Source organism: Chelon labrosus (genome assembly GCF_963514085.1).
Source record: "Chelon labrosus genome assembly, chromosome: 15".
NCBI classification, from domain to species: domain Eukaryota; kingdom Metazoa; phylum Chordata; class Actinopteri; order Mugiliformes; family Mugilidae; genus Chelon; species Chelon labrosus.
In genome coordinates, this window is record NC_140348.1 from 607,251 (window position 1) to 634,933 (window position 27,683).

Genomic DNA, 27,683 nt, shown 5'->3' on the forward strand with positions numbered 1-27,683 from the left:
AATATTTTTTTCTGCTCATATCTGAACTTGGCACATTACAAAGTGCATTATTCAACTGAATAAAAAATATTTTAGTACCCCAACCCAACGCACTCATGGCAAATTAAAGGACATGTTTTAGACTCGATGTCTTTGCACTTCTGTCAACACCGGCAGTCACGCTTTAAAACAACACAGAGGCTATGCGTGTTGCCGTCTGCAACACTGAAACGAGTGGCCCTCCACATACTTCAGTTCAATTAAATTCCGTTCAGGTAGGCTGGACCACAGACTGGGGCACTCGGGGGTTGGCCCAGAGATTTTTAAATTAATATTACAAACGATGAAAACGAACACATTTCTAGTATGTTTTAAACAATGCTTTTAAAATGTCCGCCCAGACCAAAACATTTATTTTGGAATATATCATCCGGATGTTTTGTCATTGTATTTCCGGTGCAGCTGCGTTCAGTGTAACATGCAGTGAAGTCGGAGACGCGCAACTGAGTGGCAGAAATACCACCGGGTCGGAGAAAAAAAAAAGTATTTTCTTTCAACCTGCCTTCTTAGCTTACCGGAGGTAGCATGCCCTACTAAATTCGAATATGTATCGACCAGATAAAATAGCACACGGCCCGCCGCCATTCGGACATCCACCACCACAAGGCTTCAGACTCAGAGGGCCATGTTCTGTTCCTCCTCCTGGACACGTATCCCCCGGACCCTGTGGACCGTTTCCGTCCCCTGCACCTGATGGGCATTACCTTTCCAGTGGGACACCAAGAGGGCATTTCATGCGTGTACGTATCCATAACTAGCAGAACTAGCTTAGCTGGCTAAGTTACAGCATTGGGATAAGTTAGCTCGTTATCAATAGTCTGTCTTTCACTTTAATTACTTTTCTCGTATGAAATATATGACTGCTTTTTGCAATTTCATGACCGCAAATGCGTTATATTTAAGCAATATTAATAACACCTCAGCCAGGCACTAGACATTTTGTTGCCCTAGTTAGGGTTGCCATCTCCCTGAGAAATAAATAAGGGACCCCCTCATTGGCAGGGCCGGCCGACCCGATTGCCTTCACCCTTCGAGGCGTAGTGATTTTTTAGCCCTTTTTTTGTGTGTGAAACGATTTTTTAACTATTTGACTCCAACCTGATTTGAATTAGATGCATATTTTTGAGTGGTATGAACACATAGGAAACACATTATTATTCAACAATTTATTTTTAATACAAAATAACAAAATTAACGCAATAAAATAAATACCTTTCTTAAACATGTCCTGCTTAACTAAAAACTGTATAAATTAAAACAATAGAAAGCAGAACATTGCTCTTGTAACAGTGCAATAAGAAAAGTGCAAATAGAAAGCGTGAGGAAAAGTTGTTGCTTTGTTGTCTTCCAGTATCTTTTTCGCAAGCAACAGTACCTCGGGCAGCTGGTCACATAAGTTTACCTTAAATGTTCATATAAAGCGCCCTGGTATTAATTAATTCCATTGACATTTTACACAACATTTTGGTTCTCACGGTAAAACGGGGCCTACTTTTGTTTCTAAATATGGGACGATTCCATTTTTTCAAGGGACGGTTGGCAACCCTAACCCTAGTTGAGACTATGGTTTGGCGCCTCCACCACCCACCACCATCTATGGTATCATCAAATGACACCTGCTTAGAAATCTCACCATGTATGCAAGTCCATTGAGTTGCTCTGGAGACGTTGTGGATCTCGGGTACATTTTGATAGTATCTGAGATTTTAAGTCTGGAGAAGTTCCTCATTACAGCACCTTCTAGATGCTCTGCAAATATTTTCTCAGTGCATCTGGTAGATTTACCTATTGCTGTGTACAGTACAAGCAAGCAGCAGACAGACCACTACTTAACATGTTCAGCATAACATAAATGATCTAGTTGTGATTATGCATTATTGAAATAAATTAGTCTGCACTAATATTATACAATTACACAGTACGGGGCGGCTGTGGCTCAGTAGGTAGAGCAGGTTGTCCACGACCCAGAGGGTTAGCGGTTTGATCCCCGGAATGTGCCACATGCTGAAGTGTCCTTGAGCAAGACACTGCACCCCAAGTCGCTCCCAGTGCGTGGCACTGGTGTGTGTGTGTGTGTGTGTGTGTGTGTGTGTGTGTGAGCGAATGGGTAGATGTGTCTTTGAGTACCAATAGGTAGAAAAGCATATACAGCATATATATAAAAGCATTTACCATTTACCATTTACACGGTATCTACAGTAGCATTATTAGGCAACTTTGCTTTATTTCATCTTGGCTATCTTCCAGCTGCTACTAAAAGACGATATGCCTTTACTGGGACTTCTTTTCTGCCTCCACTTTTCTTCCCTTTCTGAAAGCTTCACCTGAATGCTTGAACAGTCATTACATGATGACAATATCAATATGACAAATGTGACAGGTTGTTCACAATAGGAACCTCTACCTGAGATATGCACCAATAGTTTATCCCACCCCCCTGTTTCACAGTGCACAAGCAAGACAGGTTCACTGCCAGGCCAATCAAATAATGAGAAACAACATGTGGATTGTTGTTTGGTTTTTTTTCCAGTATTTGTTCATTTTTTATTTTCAATACTCCTCCCACTGTGGAAGTGAAGCCAGAATATGTTGGAAATAGGTTCTGCCATTTTGCACTGAGTGATTACATTTATAATTATAGCTTGTGCTGTATGCCAGCATTATAGTAAAGTAATATTAACAACAACTCAGCCAGGCACTCACCATTTTGGTGCCCTAGTTTATGGTTTGGCGCACCCACCACTGGCACAGTGGAGTGGTGGTTAGAATCCTACGTGCGTGGATTCTACACATGATAGCCTACACCCATGCAAGCTATTTATACTTGTGCGCTCGTCAGGTCTGGTTCGCTCTGTAGAAACTCCACCCAAATGCAAATCGGTACTGTGTCTTCTTTGCAAGTCGGGTTACTTCCTCAGTTTTCCTTTCCTCGATGTGTTACATTTTCATTGATCCAAAACAATCAATTTGTGGAGATGGAGAGGCAACCGGAAATACTAAAGCAGAAACAGCCAACAGCTACTACCAAGCAGACCAATCGCACCTTTTTTTTTTCTTTTTTTTTTTAATTAAAGCTTTATTAGTACAACAGTATCACAATGAAGAATAATATGAACTTCCAAAAAAAGACGCCAGGGGGATTGCAACAACAGAGAGTGCAGTAGAGAAAAGTTAAAGTACATAACTAAATGAAAATGTTGTAAAGCTTAAATATTTTAAAGATTTTAATTGCTTTTTGGTTAGCAGGTCAGATCCACATCTGAATATATCAGGGCAAGTCAACTTTTAGACAAATGGAGCCTGTGGAGCACTTTAAACTGGAGCAAGCCATGTCTGATACAGATTGAACTTGAGTGTACTCTTCTAATTGCACTTCGCCAGGAGTCATCCGAAACTTCAAACCCCAGTTCCTCCTCCCACGCTGCCCTGACATTATTAAGTGATGGAGAGGTGATCATTTGAATACTCTCATACAATCTGCTCACTCCCCCCTTTGGTCTGGCTCTCCACCCAGCCACTCATCTATCCAGTCATTTGGTGGGAGTGACAGAAAGGAAGGAAAATGCAAAGGCATGCACCTGCCAATATATAACACACCATCCTTAAAAAGATCCTTCACCCGTTTCAGATCATTCCTGAACCATAATTTAAACGCTGTATCCATCAGTGATGGCGGGAAGAGTGCATTAGCCAAGACTGGGAGAGAGGGCATAGCCTGTTTATGTTTGAAGTGGGTCCTGAATTGAGACCATATATAGGGACACAGGATGGGTGGAATGTTGTTCCATTTCAACCCATACAGGTCCATCCCCCTCGTAAGATAGATAGATAGATAGCCTTTATTGTCCCATAAGGAACTTTGTTTCCACAGTCTGTCACAAGAAAAACACAGAACAGTTCATATAATGCAGACATGAGCAACATATACATACAAACAAAAAGACCATAACAAACGCACCATGAGCGAACACAACCATACATTGAACAACAGTACATGATATCATCACACTCAGGAGGGCTGGGTCTGCACAAGGTTTAATGGGGCAGATTATTAAGTGCCATGATAGCAGAGGGTACGAAGCTCTTGTTAAAGTGCGCCCTTCACTTTAGGGTTCTGTATCTGCGCCCAGATGGCAGCAGTGTGAAGTGTGGGTTGAGGGAGTGATCCGGGTCATTGGATATTGTCTGTGCGAGGCGTGTGACAGCTCTGTGGTTGAGTTCTGAGAGGTTAGGTGTGGGGTGGTTAATGATCTTGGATGCAGTGTGTGTGATTTTTGTGAGCTTGTTCCTGTTGGTAGTGGACAGCATGTTGTGGAAGCAGGGGGAACAGTACAATAGGATGGGTTGGATGATGCTGGTGTACAGTAATAACAGAAGGTGAGGGGCAAATGCAGAGACCCAGTATGACAGTTTCTGAATATTAGCCGACCAATAATATTGTAGAAAGTTAGGTAGTGCTAAATCTCCAGCCTCTTTCTGTTTCTCAAGATGCGCCCTCCTTATCCGTGAGATGGTCTTATTCCATATAAAGATAGATATGGATTTATCTAACTCTTTAAAAAAAGGACTTTGGGATTAAAAACAGGTACTGTATGAAACAAGAATAAGAACCTGGGCATAATTGTCATCTTGACAGAATTGACCCTGCCGGCAAGTGATATAGGCAGTGCTGACCAACGGACAAGGTCCTGCTTGGCCCTTTCTAGGGCTCGTTTAAATTTTTGTTTGAATAAATCACTGTATTTACGGGTTACTGATACACCAAGATACGTAAAAGTGTCATGAGTTTCTATTAGTGGATATACACTATATTACCAAAAGTATTCGCTCACCCATTCAAATGATCAGAATCAGGTGTTCTAATCACTTGGCCTGGCCCCAGGTGTATAAATTCAAGCACTCAGGCATGCACAAGACATTTGTGAAAGAATGGGCCGCTCTCAGGAGCTCAGTGAATTCCAGCGTGGAACTGTCATAGGATGCCACTTGTGCAACAAATCCAGTCGTGAAATTTCCTCGCTCCTAAATATTCCACAGTCAACTGTCAGCTCTATTATAACAAAATGGAAGCGTTTGGGAAAAACAGCAACTCAGCCACGAAGTGGTAGGCCACGTAAAGTGACGGAGAGGGGTCAGCGGATGCTGAAGCGCATAGTGCAAAGAGGTCGCCGACTTTCTGCACAGTCAATTGCTACAGAGCTACAAACTTCATGTGACCTTCAGATTAGCCCAAGTACAGTACGCAGAGAGCTTCATGGAATGGGTTTCCATGGCCGAGCAGCTGCAGCCAAGCCACACATCACCAAGTGCAATGCAAGGCGTCGGATGCAATGGTGTAAAGCACGCCGCCACTGGCCTCTAGAGCAGTGGAGACGCGTTCTCTGGAGTGATGAATCACGCTTTACCATCTGGCAATCTGATGGACGAGTCTGGGTTTGGAGGTTGCCAGGAGAACGGTACATTTCAGATTGCATTGTGCCAACTGTGAAATTTGGTGGAGGAGGAATTATGGTATGGGGTTGTTTTTCAGGAGCTGGGCTTGGCCCCTTAGTTCCAGTGAAAGGAACATTGAATGCTTCAGGATACCAAAACATTTTGGACAATTCCATGCTCCCAACCTTGTGGGAACAGTTTGGAGCGGGCCCCTTCCTCTTCCAACATGACTGTGCACCAGTGCACAAAGCAAGGTCCATAAAGACGTGGATGACAGAGTCTGGTGTGGATGAACTTGACTGGCCTGCACAGAGTCCTGACCTGAACCCGATAGAACACCTTTGGGATGAATTAGAGCGGAGACTGAGAGCCAGGCCTTCTCGACCAACATCAGTGTGTGACCTCACCAATGCGCTTTTGGAAGAATGGTCAAAAATTCCTATAAACACTCTCCTCAACCTTGTGGACAGTCTTCCCAGAAGAGTTGAAGCTGTAATAGCTGCAAAAGGTGGGCCGACATCATATTGAATTCTATGAGTTAGGAATGGGATGGCACTTCAGTTCATAGAATGAGTAAAGGCAGGTGAGCGAATACTTTTGGTAATATAGTGTATGTCGAAAGACATCTGTCGAGCCTGGTCATTAATAGGGAAGAGCAAACTCTTAGTAAGGTTGATTTTTTTTTTTTAGCCTGAGATCTTCCCGAAGCTAGAGATAATTTCTAATGTCTTAGGAATAGAGATAGAGGGATTGGACAGATAGAGGGATTGGACAGATAGAGTATCAGGTCGTCCACATATAGAGACAGCTTTTGAGTTTGGACCCCCATCAATACCCCTGAGCTCTCCAGTACTCTGGGCTAGTGCAACTGCTAGCGGTTCAATGGCCAGGTCGAATAAGAGCAGGCTCAGGGGACAGCCTTGTCTGGTCCCCTATAGAAAGAGATTGTCTTATTGGTACGGATTGAGGCCAAAATCAATAGGCATCCTGCAACGATTGCGATTTTTCTTCTTCTTATTATTATTATTATTCCCCCTTTCTTATCTAAAAGTGTCTGCCCAGGACAAACTGCAACGGTTTTTGGACATTTTTAGCCGGCGTACAGTGGAAATCCAAAACCCATTACAAGGTCTCGGCTTCGGTTATGAGTGTGCCTTGAAGTTTTCACATTTGCTTCTTGATTTATTACTAGCTTTGGCGGGTAGCTCAGTGAAAACACATTGTCACATGGCACCACTCAGACCACAAGTCCAACACCTTGTACACATACCTGTCAAGTTTTGGATCTGAAAATAAGGGAAATTTTCCGGTGCCCGCCGCGAGCAGTCCCACCACCCCAACCAAGCTCCAGTATCCCTTACATTTTGAGACAGGTGTACAAGAAAGCTAAAATCACCACTTGTCAAGCACTTATAAACTACAATTGGCTTTATACACAGCTGCATGACTTCCTGAACTTCAGCCAGCTCCTTTGTTTCCTGTCTGCCATTATTGGACAAACTGATTAATCCAGGTGTGCCTGACCTCAGTAGTCATAACAACAATAATCAGACACACCTGGATTAATCAGATTGTCCAATAATGGCAGACAGGAAACAAAGGAGCTGACTTAAGTTCAGGAAGTAGTGCAGCTGTGCATAAAGCCAATGATAGGCCTACCATTGTTAACACTGACATGCTGTGAACATTCATTATAGCCTAAATGAAAACACAAAAGGGTATATGAAGAGCATTTATTTAAAGGCTTATATGCATATTTTCTGTTCATTTAACATTGCTTGTCTTTACATTTACATTTTATTTTCATTCCACACATTCTTTTCATTTCATATTGCTTTTCTTTTACAGTTTTTCTTTTCATTTCACATAACTTTTCTTTACTCTTTTAGTGACTTGGTGTACACATTTGTTGCAGATTTTCTTTCTTTAAGACTGTTTTGTCCCATCGATCACGGTATTCACATGAGGGTTTTGGTTTTTTGGCAGGAGGAGTGCCTTCTCTGTTGTGGTGTCCATCATCCATCTCTGTTTTTTTCTTTTTTTTCTTGCGTTGTCACTCATCATCTGACGTCACACACTAACCTCGCGACAACTGCCACCTACAGTACCTGTAGTAGGCTACTGCAGGTGGCAGTTATCGCTATAGTGACAGAGCTCAGATTGGGAATGTTATTTATTTTTTTATTTTTTTTACTCGGCCGGGGCCTGGGGTATTATTATTTTTTAATAACGCAGGTTAAAATACGGGAGATTTACGGGAAAATACTTATACGGGAGGACGGCAGGAAAGAAGGGTAAAATACGAGGCTTTCCCGGCCAAAACGGGATACTTGACAGGTATGCTAACATCAAACAAGCAAATCTAGAATTTTTAAAATTCTCGAAGCTCAACAAGTTGTACTTTTTAAAGATGTTACAAAAGTGGAATGACATTGATTTTCCTTTAGAGACCTTTAATGATTTTTTTATAGAATGATTCTATGACTTTGCATGTACAGTCATGGACGAAAGTATTGGCACCCCTGGAACTTTTCCAGAAAATGCACCATTTCTCCCAGAAAAAGTGTTGAAATTACAAATGTTTTGGTATACACGTTTATTTCCTTTAAGTGCATTGGGACAACACAAAAAAGCAGAAGAAAAAAGCCAAATTTGACATAATTTTACACAAAACTCAAAAATTGACTGGACAAAATCATTGGCACCCTCAACTTAATATTTGGTTGCACACCCTTTGGACAAAATAACTGAAACCAATCGCTTCCTATAACCATCAACAAGTTTCTTACACCTCTCAACTGGAATTTTGGACCACTCTTCTTTTGCAAACTGTTCCAGGTCTCTCAGATTTGAAGGGTGCCTTCTCGCAACAGCAATTTTTAGATCTTTCCATAGGTGTTCTATGGGATTTAGATCCGGACTCATTGCTGGCCACTTCAGAATTCTCCAGCGCTTTGTCTCCAACCATTTCTGGGTGCTTTGTGAGGTGTGTTTTGGATCATTGTCCTGCTGGAACACCCATGACCTCTGATGCAGACCCAGCTTTCTGACACTAGGCCCTACATTACGGGCCAGAATGTTTTGATAGTCTCCAGATTTCATGATTCCTTGCACACAATCAATGCACCCAGTCCCAGAGGCAGCAAAACAACCCCAAAACATCTTTGAACCCCCACCGTATTTGACTGTAGGTACCGTGTTCTTTTCTTTGTAGGCCTCATTCGGTTCTCTGTAAACAGTAGAATGACGTGCTTTGCTAAAAAGCTCTACCTTAGTCTCATCTGTCCACAAAACATTGTCCCAGAAGGATTGAGGCTTACTCAGGTATGTTCTTGCAAACTGCAGTCTTGCTTTTTTATGCCTCTGTGTCAGAAGTGGGGTTCTCCTCGGTCTCCTGCCATAGCGCTTCATCTCATTCAGACGACGACGTATTGTTCGAGCTGACACCGCTGCACCCTGAGTCTGCAAGACAGCCTGAATTTGTGTGGAATTTGACTGAGGTTGTTTATCCACCATTCGAACAATCCTGCGTTGCATTCTTGCATCAATTTTTCTCTTTCGTCCATGTCCAGGGAGATTTGCCACAGTTCCATGGGTTAAAAACTTCTTGATTATATTGCGCACAGTTGACAAAGGAACTTTAAGATCTCTGGAGATTGACTTGTAACCTTAAGATTGTTGATATTTTTCCACAATTTTGCTTCTTAAGTCCTCAGACAAGTCTCTCCTCTTCTTTCTCTTCTCCATGCTTGGTGTGATAGATAGATGATAGATAGATAGACGACTTTATTGATCCCTTTGGGAGGTTCCCGCAGGGAAATTGACAGTGTTGTTTGCCTGTGTATTGGCATACACAGGCAAACAACACAAAGGTTGAGTCAACTTTTATACATTCCAACTGGCTTCAGTTTTGATTTCTATATTGCCAGCACCTGTTACTTGCCACAGGTGAGTTTAAATGAGGATCACATGCTTGAAATGAAATTATTTACCCACAGTTTTAATAGGGTGCCAATGATTTTGTCCAGTCAATTTTTGAGTTTTGTGTAAAATTATGTCAAATTTGGCTTTTTTCTTCTGCTTTTTTGTGTTGTCCCAATGCACTTAAAGGAAATAAACGTGTATACCAAAACATTTGTAATTTCAACACTTTTTCTGGGAGAAATGGTGCATTTTCTGGAAAAGTTCCAGGGGTGCCAATACTTTCGTCCATGACTGTATTTATACCTGCCAGCGACCAACATGTAATACAGTATTCAATGTGTGACAGAATCATTGAATGTAAAAACATTCTATCAGCACCAGAGGCGATTGCTCTAAGACTACAGGGGAAGCTCAGCCTCCCCTAAAATATCACTGGCAATTTCGTCAAATACTACGAATTTACGTTACTACTCAAACTAAAATGTGCTAGAACATGATCGACTTCATGGCTACTTCTTATAATAACACAATCGTTAATAAGTTTTAGCCGTTCGTCTATCGTGATTTTTTTTTCTCATATCACGGTCCGTTTAAAAACCCATTGAGGCTCGGCTTCAATGGACTTTCAACGGGGCTTCAGAATGGGCCGATCTCAGGGCAAAAAAGCTCGACATTTATTGGACAAACGCTCCAAAATCGTCACTTCCAGGGAAGCCGGGCGTCTCTGGGAGTGAATGAGCAGTGGGATGTACCAGGACGCCGAGCTTCTGTATGATGATTGGATGAACTGTTAACGTGGCTGGAACTCGTCGTGATTGACAGCGCTTTAAGCCTATACCAGAATACTTCTGCATCGAAGGAATTTAGGTCAGTCCGATGCGGATATTTGGCGAGTGAAGTTACAGTAATACCAGAGAACGTCTAATATGGCCCGTCTATATCCGTAGACGGGCTCTGGTAATACCATAGGGTATACTAAGCTACTGCTAATTATTTGTTGCGATATATCGCACTATTTCCATCCGTCAAAATAAAATCGTGAATATATAGCGTTATTGAGTTTGCTACTTGTTTTCATTTTAGTTTTAAAAAGTTCGTTTATTTGCAATTGTAGGGGGTAAACTAGCCAGCCAGCTAGCTAGCTGCACCCACTGTAGTTTAAAAGTTGATAGCTTAAAAGTTGAATGAAGTTTCTACGTTAAACGATTCAAGCTGAATTAATTAAATGAATTTTGGTTAGAAGAATGATAATAATAATACGAAGAACGCTTCTGATAACAGTAGAGTGCATTTTCATGCACTGTAATTAACTAATAATAACTATAAACATAGGCCTATACAATATAAGGAGAATTAATTAGTAACCCTGTTAAATTTAATGATGTAATAATTGGCCAATTTTACAAAACTGGGCTTCCCCTATTTGAAAGACCAGCAGCCGCCACTGATCAGCACCAAGTATTGTGAAAGGTCGTATGTGTTTAAAATAGTTCAAATTGAATTTCACTGTAGCTATAGGGGATTATCACGCTGATATGTAGTACTTCCAAAATAACTTTTTCTGACGTAAATCGACTAATTGAACAACACTCAATCACAGCCTGCTCCAAAGTGGACAAGGGATACAGTTTCTTTTTCGAGAACTTCATCTATGACTACAAAGGTGAGTGGCTACTAGCTAGCATAACGTTACAATAGGTAGGTTAGCTTATGCTAACGTCAGTTTGGCATCAGCTCAGATGTTCGTATGGATATAAGGTGTTTAACCTACGTTAAACCCAACCAAAGTAAGATTATTCATTTTTAAATGAGGCTCAGTCAATTCACCCATTTCATTTATATTCTGATAGGAAGAACGTTGGCCTTTGTCAGACTCAGCTAGCTAATGTCGGCATACGAGTGTCCCTTTTGCTAGAATGAAAAATGTACATGCCAATTATAAAGCAATTACAAAGTATATGCATTAATCATTGTTTTGTCCAACAGTGTCGAACATCATTCAGTGTCGAACATCAGCGATTTTATACCAGATGCTGAGGGAGACTTCACAGTCGAAAGAGTCTGGAAGGATGATGAAATGATAAAAGAGATGAAAAAGAAGGTGGACCTGTACTTCTTTGGTACATATATGAATGTGTATCTTCAGCAGAAAGTGAAATGAACTTAATGAATAAAGGAACTGAATGACTAAAGGATTTTATTAATTCCCTTTTTTTGAGTACATTGAGTACATTATTTACTACATTACATATTTACAATACTTTCAGTATATTTACATATTTACAATGTTTTCAGTATACAGTTAAATTCACGTGACCGAGGGAAACACTATTCAACAGGGATGTAGCCTTTTAAATCAAGTGGTCCCTGGAAGTTGGTCATCACACAGCAAACAGTCCACAGCTGGTTGACTGTCCCAGACAAGGTTAGAGGGAGAGTGTGTTCCCAGATGCGGTATTCCTTGACTCTGTGTATTGCTCTTTCCACAAGGATTCGAAGTCGGGCAATTGCTTGTGTTTGTAGAGCATCCTCTTTGGTGAACTGTGCTGTGGTTAGAGATGAAATGAGTTAATTTCTATTATTTCAGTGAGTGCCGCAGTACTTTTTAAACATTTGTCTGCACATCATATAGATTATCATTTTGGTCACAATTTTAATATGAAATGTTAAATTTGAAATTTCATTCCTACCTGTCAACTTGAAGGGTGGTATAATCAGCGTTGCCCCACAGTCAGCTAGCAGCTTCTCGATGGTGAAACCCTTGTCTGCCATGCAGCCATCTCCTGGCTCCAGTAAGTCAAGCAGTCCACTTCGTTTAGTCAGTTCTCGGTCAGAGATGGAGCCAGTGAAGAGACTTGACACAAAAGTCACAGCACTACATGGGGCAAAGTAATGACATCAACTCTTGATCTTAAGCGGGTAACAGTAGGAACGATTGAGCCTACTTTTGTAGAGTCTTGACAGCAGCAGACAGTGACGTCGAAGGGTTGGCGTGCTCAGGTGTGATGTGGTAGTGATGAAACAGCCCGGTAGAGAGGTATTTGTTGCATGGTCTGCAACTCAAACACCCAGCTTAAGAGCGTTGTAGGTGTACAGTCAAAGGCAGTAGATTGCAAATTTACAATGTCTTTGTAGGTGACTGGATTGTCACGGCTCCTCTGGAACAGCGTCATTGCTATGACGACAGCTTGTTGATTTCTTGATCCGTGGAAGAGAGATTGGGTCTTGCTCTGAAGTCCTTTTTTTGTATTCTTAGAAACCTAACCACAAAGAGTAAAACTAAATAAATAGGCTATTTGCAGTTTACTCTGATACAGCACTATAACATGAATTTTGAATACTCTCAGCCCCACTGTAGCAGCTTCTCCATAGACCGTAGTACAGTGATTGCTCTGGGAGGGAACCAGCAGATCATCCATCCTTCAGAACCACCACATCTTCAAGTCCCACGCTGGAATCCCACTCCTGTGGAACGTCATACTGCAGACAACAGGTATGTGTGTGTATTCATTGAATGTTTAAGTCAAAGCTGGAGCACTAATCTCATTTAAGTTTATGTTTAAAGCACATTCTTTTTAATCTCAAGTGACCGGGCAGGTGAGGAATTCTTGAGATGCATTGCAGCCAACAAACCTCTTCCAGACTACCTCAAAGGAAACATGGCGTACAACCTGGCTGATGCACTTAAGTCGGCTAATGTCCTGAAAGAAGGTGTCAAAGCTGACCATGAGTTCCACAAGCAAGTGGCCAGGAGCAAGAGCCGAAGTCGCAGTAGAAGTCGTGGCAAAAGTCGTGGCAAAAGTCGTGGCAGAAGTCGTGGCAGAAGCCGCGGCAGATCCCGAACCAAGGGCCATGTGCAAAGTAAAAGTCAAGCACGCAGCCGAAGCAGAGGACGAAGCAAGAGCCGTGCTCGTGAGAAGAGTCGAGCAAGAAGCAAAAGCCGTGTTCGTAGTAGGAGCCGGAGCCAGAGCCAGAGCCGAAGCAAGAAGAGCAGTCATGTACGAAGTAAAAGCAGAGTCAGAAAGTCCAAGTCACGAAGTAGCAGTAGTGAAAAAAGCCGTGGTAAAGACAAGAAGAGAAAGAGGAGCCCTGGCTGTAGCAGCGGTATTAACAGCAGTAATAAACTCATAGGAAATAGTCTGTTGGAAGGACTGAAGTTGGTCATGAACAGCAAAGAATTGGAAGAACGGATGCCCACTCTCAAAGATGCCATCCTCACTATTCAGGTAAGGCTGGTCATTCATTCTACATGTCTTATTTCAGTTGGTCACACAAAACATTATTTGTGAATATAGTTTGTTTGATTTTACCAAAGCGAATCTTGCATTGTTTTCATAATACATACACAGTCAAAGAACATTTTACCAAGCAAACACAGTGCAACAATGTAGAGCAGCTGTTATGCTTGCAACTTGTTTTTGAAGTTTACAAGAAGTAAACCTGTAATCTGTGCCTCAACAGTTTCAAAAAAGTTGGTACAGGTGAAACAGGAAATATGTGTAAAACACATGGTCTAACATCACACATCGTTTGTACTTCCTCCCTATTATCATTTGGTATAATAAAGTCTTTCATAAGTAGAAATGAGTTCACTCTGAAAGACTGGCTTGTAAAGTTTCTCAAGTACAGGGGGAACGTCCATCGGGGTATTGGTGCGCTGTGATGGTTTTGATTTTTATTTTTATTTTTGCACAGTTTAAAAGAAAAAAAAATACAAGATTGACAAAGAATAAAAAAGTAACACACAGTGCAGGAAGAAGCAGAAAGCCTAATGGGCTTATTTGAAGCCTCTACCTAATTAATGTTAAAATTTTACAATATTTATTGGTGCGCTGTGATGGTGTAAGGGTGTAAGGGCGCTATAATATGTAAATTTACGTTTTAGCTCATATGTTGGGAACCGTGTAGCCTGACGTAGCCATACTCAATTCTAGTCAGAATGTGAGTCTGGTACCGCTCCATAGGGCTGTGATTATGGGGCGTGTTTCAACCGAACCAGGAAAAAAAATGCCTCTGCACTCAATTGGATAGACCTATAACCAATCAGAGGAACGGAGTGTGCGACGTATGTTGTGTCCCATCTTCTTAGCGACCATCGGAGCCAGCTTGTTTGACTGTCCGTTAAATAAAGTTTGAAAAAAAAACAAAAAAAAAAACATCGGAGCCAGCTGATAAATTAAACTTTTGCCGAATCCCGTAGGAAGGACGGCAAAAACATCTTTCCGATTAACAAATGCCTTGATCGCATTTATCTGTTCCTCTTTTAAAATTAATGCGCTGTCGATATCTTCTAGAACAGAGTCGATGGCAGAATCTACACATCTCAGTTCTCCAGCGGCAGCCATCTTTGTTGTAAACAAATTCAACCCAGGCGCTCTTTGGTGACGTGGTTACGTTACTGTTGATCATCTGTCCATCATCGTATAAAGCCCGCCCTGAGAATCTGATTGGTACGAACAGCTTCTGTTCGAGCATAATTGCGCCTTAACGGAGCGACACCAGACCGAACTTCCAGACCAAAAAATGTTGTGGGCGGGACTAAGTTCGGCTGGCACCCAGGCTAGGAACCGTGTGCCCTAGAAACAAAATTCCTCCTTCCTTCCTTCCACCCTCTGATTTCTTAGATAGCCCTGGTTCTCATGGACTAGGCCACACCCATTTCCGCCTGCCATTTTTTTCCCGCCATTTTGAAAAAATTGCACCTCAAAGCAAAATCAACTCCTCATAGCCCATTCATCCAATTCTCACCAAACTTGGCATGACTACTCACGACTACTCACAAACCACCACAGTAAACAGTAAACACGTGCTGTGTATGTGAGTGAATATTAAGTCTGGAGGGAAGTATATGTAAATGACAAAAACAACAAAACAAAGAAAAAACAAAAACAGAAAGTAAAAATAAATAAATAAAAAGCAGGAAGTAGAGGTAAACAAAGAGGAGAGAAGACAGCAAAAAATAAAATAATAACAAACAATATTTTCAATAATAATAAGTTTAGTATGATAGTGTAATAGTAAAGTTTTTTAAGACAAAACGTAAGTGACAAAACATTTATCGAAAGAGACAGTTCAAAATAAAGATGAAACAAAACAAATGTTATAACAATACTGTTGTTCCTTATTATTGGGGTTGATGCAACGAAGTTCTGATTTTTATTCTTCTTATATTTCGCCTTACTTTTCTGCGTAGCTAAAAATGTGTGCCCAGGACAAACTGCAAGGGCGAAAGGCATCAAACCTGGTAACTTAAAAATAGACGTAAAAATAGACAGAACACAAAGTTTAAATAATAAATTATAAATAAATCCAGTAGGCTAAGATAAACAGCCTAATCTATTTGCTCATTTAAATTCTAGTATGCTGAGCTAGACCTGTGTTGCTTATGGCAGGGTGGAAAAGCCACTTCATTTGTCCCGCCAAAAAACAAGTGGCTGTATGCTTTGAGGGATCAAAGTTTGTGATACTATGTCTGGCCCCCCATTTTTTGCTGCTGCAGGCTTAGCTTCCAGAACATCATAAAGTAGAATGTGTATCTCAGGCTTGAGTCCGTTTTGGATGCGCACCCGGAAATAATCTTGTAATGCTTGGCAGATAATGATCGATGGTCGACTGATCGGCGCACCCTTGGAAAATGTCTCACATTATTTACTGTTCAGGATTAACATGCATTTAAAAAGTAAGATTAATCAAAAGTTTTTAACGTTGTAGTTGTGTATTTTAGTTCCAAGTACTTTAAAGTCATATTTTATGCGAGCATAAAATTTTATTTTTAAGTGCTCAAATGTGACAAACTCCCACTGTAAACTAGTTTGTTTCAGAAACACAAGGATTACTTCAAAATGTAAGTTTTCAAATAACGTCTCCAAATACTAGATAAAGTTCTTCTAAGTTAAGTATAAGTTTGAGATTAAACCAGTGACTGAAATGTATGAACAGCTCATTACAAGCCAAGCAGCATAATGGAAGTGAAGGAGCACCGACCTTGTAGTCATTGTATGTAACTGTTGTGATTTCTTCTGCACAGGCCTCAGATGTAAGCAGAAAATTGGAGCGTGTGTCTGATGAGCACACACATCGGCAACACGACAGTCTGGAATATTCATCATTACAGGACAATGACAGCATGCTGCTTCCCCATGACAGAGTAGGAAGTGACTTTTCTTGGCTCCAAGGAAAAACTCAAGAAGACTCCTCAGCCCAGAAAGTTGATGAGCTTGAAGATGAAGAGTCATTTTTGTACGGGAGTGAAGCATCTGCCTTAATTGGAGAACACACTCATCTACAGAAAATGGTTAATCCTGCTCCTGGCAGTCAGCAGCGTCACCAGAGCAATTGTCTGTTCAGTAGCTTCAGCGATGTGCTTTGTCCAAAGCAACCCTTTCAGATGGACAGCATGGAGTGTGAAAAAAACAAGATTATATCAAAAAACCTGGGTACATCATCAGAGATTGGTGAGGTCATGGCAAAGATGCAGGGCCACAAGGTGGGGAAGGAGCTGTCTTCTGCACGTTTCAGTTCAGACACAACAGCAGCAAGCTTTGCATTGCCAGCACTGAGTAACCCCAATGTTCGCCAAGCTTTGGAGTCTCTGCAGAGTCTGATCAAAGGTGAGAATTCTCTATTGAATGAAACAGTCAACTTAACCATAATTCTTTTATTATTCTGCCAGAATGACTGTGAAATAGACATTCAGTTGTACTCTGTATACAGGTCAAAATGTCCCCTACAGGACATTACATTTATGTGTACGCTGTTGAAATTCTGTCGAAGCTTCAGGAAAAACATACAGCAAGAACCAGACTTATTGTTGCCTAAGGATGGCCATGGTTATTGTCTAATCATCTTTAAAAACAGTTGTTTGCATTGTTTGTTTGTTTTTCAGCATGTGTCTAATGGTATTGCAAACAAATACGAATATTTAATGAACACTATGATGCTTGCACAAGCTGTTATATACACTACCAGTCAAAAGTTTGGACACACCCTCTCATTTAATGATTTTTCTTGACTATTTACATTATAGATTCTCACTGAAGACATCAAACCTATGAATGAACACATATGGAATTATGTAGTAAACAAAAAAGTGTGAAATAACTCCAAATATGATTCATATTTAGAGTCCTCAAAGTAGCCGCCCCTTGCCTTGTTCGCAGCTCTGCAAACCCTTAGACTTCACTCAATGAGCTTCATGTGGTCACCTGAAATAGTTTTCACTTCACAGGTGTGCCTTGTCAGGGTTCATTTGTGGAATTTCTTGCCTTCTTAATGGGGTTGGGACCATCAGTTGTGCTGTTAGAATTCATATTATGGCAAGAACCAATTGGCTAAGTAAAGAGAAACGAAAGTCCATCATTACTTAAAGAACTGAAGGTCAGTTAGTCCAGAAAAGTGCAAAAACTTTGAATGTGTCCCCAAATGCGTTGCAAAAACCATCAAGCGCTACGACAAAACTGGCTCACATGAGGACCACTCCAGGAAAGGATGACCAAGAGTCACCTCTGCTGCTGACGATAAGTTCATCCAAGTCACCAGCCTCGGGAATCGCAAGTTAACAGCACCTCAGATTAGAGTCCAGATCAATGCCACACAGTTCTAGTGGAAGACGCATCTCTGCATCAACTGTTCAGAGGAGACTGTGCCAATCAGGCCTTTATGGTCAAATAGCTGCTAGAAAACCACTATTAAGGAAAAGCAACAAGCAGAAGAGATTTGTTTGGGCCAAGACACGCAAGGAATGGATATTAGACCAGTGGAAATCTGTGCTTTGGTCTGATGAGTCCAAATTTGAGATCTTTGTTTCCAACCGCCGTCTTTGGTCTCTACATGCATGGTTCCAACTGTGAAGCATGGTGGAAGAGGCGTGATGGTGTGGGGGTGCTTTGCTGGTGTCACTGTTGGGGATTTATTCAAAATTGAAGGCACACTGAACCAGCATGGCTACCACAGCATCCTGCAGTGACATGCTATCCCATCCAGTTTGCGTTTAGTTGGACCATCACTTATTTTTCAACAAGACAATGACCCCAAACACACCTCCAGGCTGTGTAAGGGCTATTTGACCAAGAAGGAGAGTGGTGGAGTGCTGCGCCAGATGACCCTGCCTCCACAGTCACCTGACCTAAACCCAATCAAAATGGTTTAGGATGAGATGGACCGCAGAGTGAAGGCAAAAGGGGCCAACAAGTGCTCAGCATCTCTGGGAACTCCTTCAAGACTGTTGGAAAACCATTTCACGTGACTACCTCATGAAGCTCATCGAGAGAATGCCAAAAGTGTGCAAAGCAGTAATCAAAGCAAAGAGTGGCTTACGTCACAACTTTTTTGTTTAGTAAGAATAATAAGAATAAGAAAACCTTTATTTGTCCCACAATGGGGAAATTGCATTTTGCAACAGCATGCAGAAATGGCAGAGATAGAATAGATAATGCACAGACTGGTGTTATTACACCATAAGGTGTAATAATATTGCACATATTAGGAGTGCTGGTTGTGGAGCCTAACAGCAGCAGGAAGGAAAGACCTTCTGTATCTTTCCTTCACACATCGAGGGTGAAGCAGTCTGTCACTGAAGCTGCTCCTCAGTCCTATCAGGTCACCATGCAGGGGGTGGGACTCATTGTCCAGCATGGAGGACAGTATATATGTGTTTATTTATAGTTTTGATGCCTTCAGAGAAAATCTACAATGTAAATAATCTTGAATTTTTTTAACTTTATATATTAATACAGTAGCAAAATAGACCAGAATTAAATAATGCACAATTAATTAATTATTGTTGTGCTTTTTCCGTTAAGTGACGAAGGAGAAGCGGACAAAGAGTGATGGCAAACCTCAAACATCAACTGATAAACAGAAGGTGAAGAATTTCCAAGCAACATCAGTAACATATGAAAGAATGAACTTTCTAATTCTAACTTGTGATTTGCAGATCTGTGACAATGAGGAAAGGAAGAGAGAGAAACACGACAGAATAAATAAAATGGAATCCTTGGCAAAAGAACTAGAGGAATTGTTAAAACAGGATGGTAATATAGATATCTTTGTGTGTTTATGTCCTTTTTATTGTCTCCCACACTCTTAAAATACCCCATATGCTAATATTGTCTGTCTTGTATGTCCCAGGGCTGGGTTTCCTTACTCCGGTGATTGGGTTCTACTGTCAGAAATGTGAAGAGTTCATTGGAGATTTTAGTTCTGCTGAAGATCATGCAGCCACTCACTGCCACAGTAACTCTAACAGTGTAAGTACATTCTATACATTCCTGGTAACAATGAATTTAACCCTCTTACTAATGTATATACTTATTTACATATTTTCTGATGTCTTATTCCTTATTTAGCCATAGAGATCCATTTTTGTCCAATGACAATTGAAACAACACTTTTCCTTCACTGTAAAAACTAATTAACATTTAAAAAAAAATATATATAGCAATTTTACTACCTTCAAAAGTTGCATATCATAAGTGGGGGCCAGTGGGCCAAGGGTCGGTGATGGAGATGGACTAATCCATTATTGTTTTTGTATTTTTAAAGGTTTATTTTTAGAGAAAGTAGAGTAATTCTGTAACGCAATATGTTCCATAGCAAATAGACTTCTAAGGTCTAATAAATAGCTTTGTACAATATCTTGTCTGCCAATGTATAAATTAAAATATGTAGAAATTGTGATGATGTGTGTTTGTAGAGTTTTAAATTCAGCAAAGGCCTGGCTATAAAACTGTCTCAGTAATTCTCGCACAGAAACATCCCTCAGTAAGGATGATGGCAAACTGATGAGTATTTTATATATTTGATTTCTTTGGCTTGGTGCTCAGTAGTTTTTTCTAAAGCTGGTTAAACTGCACAGTGATATCTGCAGAAGCATATACAGACGACCTATGTCAGTAACCATGGAAAACACAACAAACATTATCCACCATTTGGTTTGAAACCCCTAACATACTAAGGAGCCAAGCTTGCCAACAGACCTTGTATGTCAGTTTGTATGTGATTTATTTATGATGAATTCCTCAATTGAAGGGTGATATATTTCAACTTAAATGACGTTAAATGAGTGGCATTTTCATATGGGCAGTTTATGTTTACATTCATCGTAGCACAACTAAAAGCATTGTTTTCCTTGGTATTACTTGGTATGTATACTATGATAATTATCCATATCAATTGATGTGCACAAATATTGTGATTGTTCGGCCCTACAACATTATTTTCTAACACTATCCCTCATGAACAAAAGTGCAGTTACAAAACAGTTTTATTTATCATGCAGATTTTCTTCTACTTTCAGGATTAACTTTATATTTTATCTTTACTACTGGCATGGCCTATAAGAAAGCAAAACCTTCAATTATGTGCTTAGGTAATATGAGGTTTAATGTTTTTAAGTAGCTGTAATTTTTTTGTGTATTTTCATGATTTTTCCATGTGTCTTTAGGAGAAAATGTATATGGACAAGCATGCTAAAGAAAACAAAGGACACTCTCACCATGGCAGCACCACTGGTAACCAGCAACAACAACACCAAGATCACAGGGACTATGGTTACCATGGAGAATCAGGAGACCACGGGAATAGCAGAGACAGGCAACACAACTGGAAGGATGAAAGAGATCACAGAAGCAAACATGATTATGACCGTGGAAGACACAGGGAAGGGCAGGAAAACATCTTAAGAGAGGAAATGAGAAAGGAGAGGATGCTTATAACGGTGTCCTGTGGACTGACACCTCCACCTGCAAACGTCAAGGTCAAGGAGGAAGGGAGCAAGGAACAGGCCATTGGAAGTCACAGCCAAGTCAAAGTGGAAGATGTACACAGCAAGAATAAATCATCCAAGGACAGCAGAAAAACAGATAGCAAAGAAAAAGCTGAAAGCAGTGACAGTAGTGATTACGACAAAGGAAAATCACCTAAAACAAAACTGTCTAAAAAGAAAAAGAAGAAGGACAAAAAGAAGAAGAAGAAGGGTAAGGGAGATAAGTCCTAAGTATATACTGTACTGATCCCCTGGCACAATGTTAGCAGCTTGCTGCAGCCCAGCTTTTATGGTTACATTCTGGAAGCCACATCTTTCTGAGCTAAGCTCTTAGAGTGATTCAGTTTCGTGTTCAGAAGAACAATCTAACATGTTGGGAGGTGCTCTTGTTTGCTGTCAACTATAGAGAAGATAAGTGTCAATTTTACGTTTCCTGTACAGAGATCAGTGATTGTTAAGGCTAACTATACTGTGAACTGGTCAGACACAGATGCAACTGGTTTAAATGTTCTCATTTTGCCTCTGGTAAGTGGGCATTTAAGTGAATTTTCCAAAATGTTAGTGTGGTCCCTTTTCCCAAGAGCTACCTACAAATTACGATATGATAATGAATATATAGGTGCGTGGCATGTTTCAAGTTTGACCACACATCATTGTTTCATCTGTTAAATGGTTGAAAAAAGAACCAGTGCATTTCTTTCTTAATGTTTTCATTTATTATGTAAGCCACTGCATATATTTCAAGGACCAACAGCTTTAGAGCAGTAGATATATGTTTTTTGTATTTTGAGTTCCATTCTTTTCACTTTCTTTGTGTATGCCTGTTTAACTGGAATACAAGATAATACACACATTTATCTCTGAAGTTAAATGAAATGTGTACAGTTCAATAAAAAGTGTTTCAGTCAGATGTTTTGTATAATTGAAGTTCTTTGTCTCTTTGCAGTGCATTTGCCTTAGTCCATTTCCAAAAAGGTAGCATTTGCCCCAATTTACATATTTTATTATTTCTCAACCCAAGTACATCATGTTTTTTTATGGTTAAGGGTTACAGCCTACATTCATCTTTAGACCTCTTAACCTTTTGCACAATTAGTGGGGGAGAATTCATTTTAAACTGATAAAATGATTATTTGTCCTCATCAGTCTAGACTCATTAACCCATAATGACAAAGTGAAACTATTAAATTTAAGTATTTTGAAAACTTAATAACTTAATTGTCAAAAACACAAATTTCTTATTTATGAACATTTTCAGACCTACTGCCATCATCAAAGGCCTTCCATATAAGGATACCACTAGCCACCCATCCATCCATACTGTAGACCAGAGGTGAGGTGAAAAAACACAAGTGAAAATTATGTTTTCTGCTGCATAATACAAGAAAGGGGATTTTCTCAGATGTGTGTGTGATGTTTGTCCTCTTGTTTTCTTTATAAGCTGGTCAACTGACTTATAAAATAAATGTGGTCATTAAGGTTGTTTACTTACCTAGGGCAGCTATTGAAATAGGACCCCAAAAGCTACTGGATAGAATGTATCCCGGACAGGTTTATGGAGCAAGGAGATGAATGCTAACATCAGAAGTTCCACATGTTTATGTTTGAAAATATGTCTCAATAAAATGATGCAAAGACAAACTTCAGTCTGGCCTGGTTCTCTATCTGTCTGGTTAGTTTAGAGAGAATATAGATGGTTTCTTGGTGGATTTGCGATGCAGTAATGACGATTTTTTGTGTGTTGGGGTCTTTACTGAAAATTATTACCAATCTTCTAGATGAGCAACACAATCACACTTTTTATACCTTTCTTACTGGTGCATTAACATAAAAGAAGCATTTAACCATCCTAGCTTGCTGAGGTGGAGCAGTCTTAACTTCATTACATGAGACTGGATTGTTTAATATAGAGCTTTGTATTCTGTACAGTAACTGTTTAAGAAGTTGCTCATAATAGAAATACTTTACTAGTAAGTAATTACAGTGTTTGAGTAAAAGTACTAATACATTTCATACTAGAATTACTTGATGAGCATTGGCTTTTATTATAGATGATTACCTCTGTAACCTGTTACATATTCAGTTCAGATGGTTGTGTATAGCCAGATAAAGTAGAAGTATATTTGTTACAGTGCAGAAGGGAAAGGGAAGACCCAAATGCAAGACATACAGTCAAACAATGTGTGATGAACAACTCGGTGTCAATTTAATGAGGATTCTCAAAAATAAGGAACAAAAGGCGCTGCAGAGGTGAGTAAGTCCAAAACACAAATCCAACAAAAGATGTAAGAGAGACAAAGTAACCCCACAAAGGGAAGCAAAAACCAAGCCACAATAGATGACTTGACAAGGGGAAAGACAGGGCTATAAATACACAAGGGCTGATAGAATAACAAATAACAAGAAAGAGGTGAACAATGACCCCTCATGGAGTGCACAGACAAAAGAAAAGACAATACAGGGACAAAGTGGAAAAATTAAACTAACAGACACAGGGTAAAATAAAACCCTAAATACAAGGAAAACAAAACCAACAGCACTCAGGACAACAGCACTTGTCAAAGGTCCTGGTCATAAAACAGGAAAATGCACCAAGTTACTAAACTCCAGAGCAGTCTAAAAATAATGCATCAGAAGGATGGGAGGATATTGTCATCCAATCAATGGTACATAAAGAATGTCTGATAAGAACAGTGTGGGCATGAGATTTCCAGTGTTCCAGAACAGTTGGATGACTATGCTCTGTAATTTAACCTGCAACCCTTTGGCAAGGTCACAGATGTGGGTCCACTCATCTGTGACAGCTAAGAGAGAAATCTGACGATAAATACTGACAAGTAAGAAATGGCAACTCAAGTAGGTGGCATTATGCTGTTACATAAACTGTAAAAAAGTGATGCATAGTATTACTATCTTGACAGAACCGACCTAGACATTTACAATGAACTGCAAGAAGGGGAATAATCCACTTCATAATGTGTTGTACACTGGTCTACATAAATTGGTATCCTAATTTGATAATATGCACAAGACATAGAAAGAAAATGAGATTATTAAACCTAGTAACAATGAATTCCAGGATATGAAAAAAAAAAAAAAAACGAGAACAATACAATGCTTTTATTGTGTCACAAAGATACATACATGCTGTCTGTGTCTGACAGTCATACAGCATGTTTAGCAGGCTGTTATATCCATAGCTGTCCAGCAGACGGCAACACATGTCCATGTTCCATGTGCCCAAACACACAGAAAATGAACATGTTAAACGCAGACATTCTGATGATTCAGGCTTCCCTGCATTCTCACAGCATGTCACATAACTGACCACAAGAAGAGTCTGTTACACAGAAACAACGTGACTGTAAGATCAGCAGATCTTGAATATATTTCTGCAACACTGTAGAACCTCATGAGAAAAAAGTAGTTGAAACTTATTCATCAAACATTTAGAGTTTAAAGTACAAAATCATTCTCTTTATATTAACTTGACGTTTTTAATTTCCACAGGACTGTACGTTGAAAATTTAAAGTAATTTCAACTCAACCTGCCAGACATGTTCTTAAATTCGTGAGCTATAATAAAAAAACGTCAGCTATAATAAATTGTTTGGCAAATACAAAAAAATACATCACCGCTACAATATAGCTATTGCTTTTAGAATTATACCTGGGTGAAATACGCAGTATACCAACTTGATACATATAGTGACAGTCTTTACGGGTTTCAATCCCTGACGGTGCATGTTAAAAATGTACAGTCCAGGACTGCGGTTACCTGTGTTATCACTGTTTCCCCAGTTGCTTTACCACCTTTTACATAATGTTACCCAACTACCACAGTGTAAGCATTATGGTAAAAAATACTGATATTGCCATGCCCTGTTGCCTTTCATTAACTAGGAACACCATTCCAAATATTAGTTTGGAAAACACAAAAGTAACATTAGTAGTACAACAATATATATGACAATGTATATAACAGTATATCAAAAATAGTTACAAGGAGCTCAGGACACCGGTGCTATGATTTGGTCTCTTTTTTATTTTTTCATAGAGATAGGAAAATTATGGATGAAATGACAATATGAAATATCCTTGATTGATTGATTCAACAAATTAAAGACCTTGCAAAGACATACGGATGATCAAGTAAGCAATTTTTCTTCTTCAATGATTCACCTTGACCTCATAAGCATACAGATATCCAAAATGAGGCAACTGCAGAAATAACAGGCAAAGTGTCTGTTATACTGTTTGACGCATCCATACAGTGCAAACGCGGTGTCATTCAACTTGTACAGTAAAACAGTCAAAAGTTAATCAACAATACCGTCAAAACACATCTCTATAATGTTGTTATAAAAGTCCTTTTATTGTTTTATATTTTATATTTTAAGTGACAAGTGCATGTGCAAATATATCCAAAAAGGTTCAAAAAGGCAACTGGACTTGTAGAGTTCTCGCTACATTGGACTCAGCTGCTCCAACATGGACACAAAAACTTCTTTGAGTTAGGTAGGACCTAAACCAATCTAGGGCACGACCGCGAATGCCAACCCAGTTCTCCAGGCGAGACAGGAGGATCTGATGGTCCACTGTGTCGAAGGCAGCTGTTAGGTCCAACAGAACCAAAACAACACACTGACCAGAGTCAGTGGCAAAAAAAAACATCATTAAAACCTCTCAAAAGTGCTGACTCAGTACTGTGATGGGTTTTAAACACAGACTGGAAGGTCTCAAGAATGTTGTGTTCATCTAAGAAAGACTGGAAGTATACAATTTTCTCCAGAATCTTACAGAGGAAAGGGAGTTTGGAGATTGGCCTAAAATTTGAAAGCACTGATGAGTCTAAACCAGGCTTTTTAATCAGTGGTGTCACTACAGCATGTTTAAAACTCGCAGGTACAATCCCGTTTGCTAAACTACCATTTATTAGAGACTGTCCTCCTCGAAAAAACGACCAAATAGGTCGTTTGTACAAGCGGCGTATTATGACCGTATGTTACGTTTCAAAGTTAAGCGACCTCTAGCGGTCAAGTAAATGTCGACACTCCGGTCACAGTTGTCGTTTTTCATGCACCGAAATTACGACTCAGTCTTACATTTGAGGGTGACTAGCCGCACTAGTGACCTCTAGCGGCATCGTAATAAGCAGGCTAAAAGCTGTTTTAATTCCCGCTCTATAGCTGTTAATACGTTACTTAATAAGGTTTTAATATTTTTTCATGCGAGAAAGTAACCATGTAGATCCCCAATATGTGATCAGTTTATTCAAAGAACGCCTGTTTGGAAGTTTGCTCAGACGTTTTCGGAGAAGTGAAGCTTCACCTGTGGAACCAGCCGACCGGGAGCAGCGGGTCATCCCAGAGACGAGCCGCCGGCCTCCTGAGGTGATCGGCCGGTCAACCTCCGTCGTCATCCCGGGGTAGAAAACGAGCCGATTAGTGTGAAAATACTACCCACATCCTCAAAGTGAATGCTACTAATGCCGTGTTACTCAATGCATTCGTTAAACCTGGTACACATGTGCATTTTGAACTGTAATTTTTTAAGGCTTGGCAGAAAGCCTAGTGACGTAGTTGGACTCATTCGATTCCTGTCTATAGCTGTCCGCCGTGGATTGGTTCTTGTGCCAAATGCAGTGTTGTGTGTCATTTCTTAACTTGAAGCACCTATAATCACTGCCATTACAAGTTCGGATGTAGTAAATTTTTCATGTGTTCAGCAGATAAACCAATCCTAACCCTATCTACTGTTCTATAAAGCAGAGGAAAACCAAACTGCATTGCTTTTTGGCGTAAATCTATATTGGGCAGGTCTAAACACATCTTAAACTATCTTTACTTTTTCTTAACATATATCAACTTAAAGCAATGTCATTGCTAGTTTGGCAATACTAGATATTCAATTCTTTTTACAACCCTATTTTAACATGTGTTTTTGAAAACCGAAAAAGTATAAATATCACGTGACTTTGTATCAAGCTACATGTCGCAGCTCAAGGGATTTGTAGTTTCTACAACGATTAGTGATTTCCTAGAATAGGAGATTATAAATAATAAAATGAATACATAGCCGGGGGTTTAAGGGTGTGGGAAACACATTTCTGTGACCAGAAGTTAAGCATATAATTGTCAAGTGGGTGAAAAGATATGTTTACCATTTTGAACAGCGCCCCCACTTTCTGTCTATATCCACTAGATATAGTCACACAGCTGAGTTCATAAGCTTTCTACAGCACTTTGTCCCATGTCTATAGCTGACACGACGGTACAAAAGAGCTGGACTCAGATGCAGAGGTTCCAGTATAAGAGGCACTTTATTTAAATCAAACTCAAAGTCTCCAGAAGCAAACAAAAGTAACAAACAAAAAATCACTCCGTAGAGGGAAAAAACGTTGCAAAAACAAATCAAAAACGAAGATACTTAACGACTTCTTGGGTAGCAAAGGCAGGAAACACGAGGACCCTTGGGCATGAGACATGACACACTGGCACAGGACAAGGGAAAACACGGACCA

At 40.0% G+C, this 27,683-nt stretch overlaps 1 protein-coding gene across 2 annotated transcripts; it reads left to right on the top strand.

Moving 5' to 3' along the window:
- Positions 1–378: 378 nt before the first annotated feature.
- On the top strand, positions 379–22,366 carry LOC311500293 (uncharacterized protein). 2 transcript variants are annotated; one of them, XM_084561598.1, is made up of 9 exons: positions 399–522; positions 598–779; positions 12,744–12,889; positions 12,983–13,622; positions 16,424–17,006; positions 19,197–19,258; positions 19,331–19,427; positions 19,525–19,643; positions 20,840–22,366. In XM_084561598.1, exons 1-9 carry the CDS (start codon positions 414–416, stop codon positions 21,389–21,391), a joined length of 2,490 nt encoding a protein of 829 aa, XP_084417724.1. In that variant the 5' UTR covers positions 399–413; the 3' UTR covers positions 21,392–22,366. The 2 variants fall into 2 exon arrangements, with proteins under 2 accessions (XP_084417725.1, XP_084417724.1); XM_084561599.1 differs by having other exon boundaries at positions 379–779.
- The last annotated feature ends 5,317 nt before the right edge of the window (positions 22,367–27,683 follow it).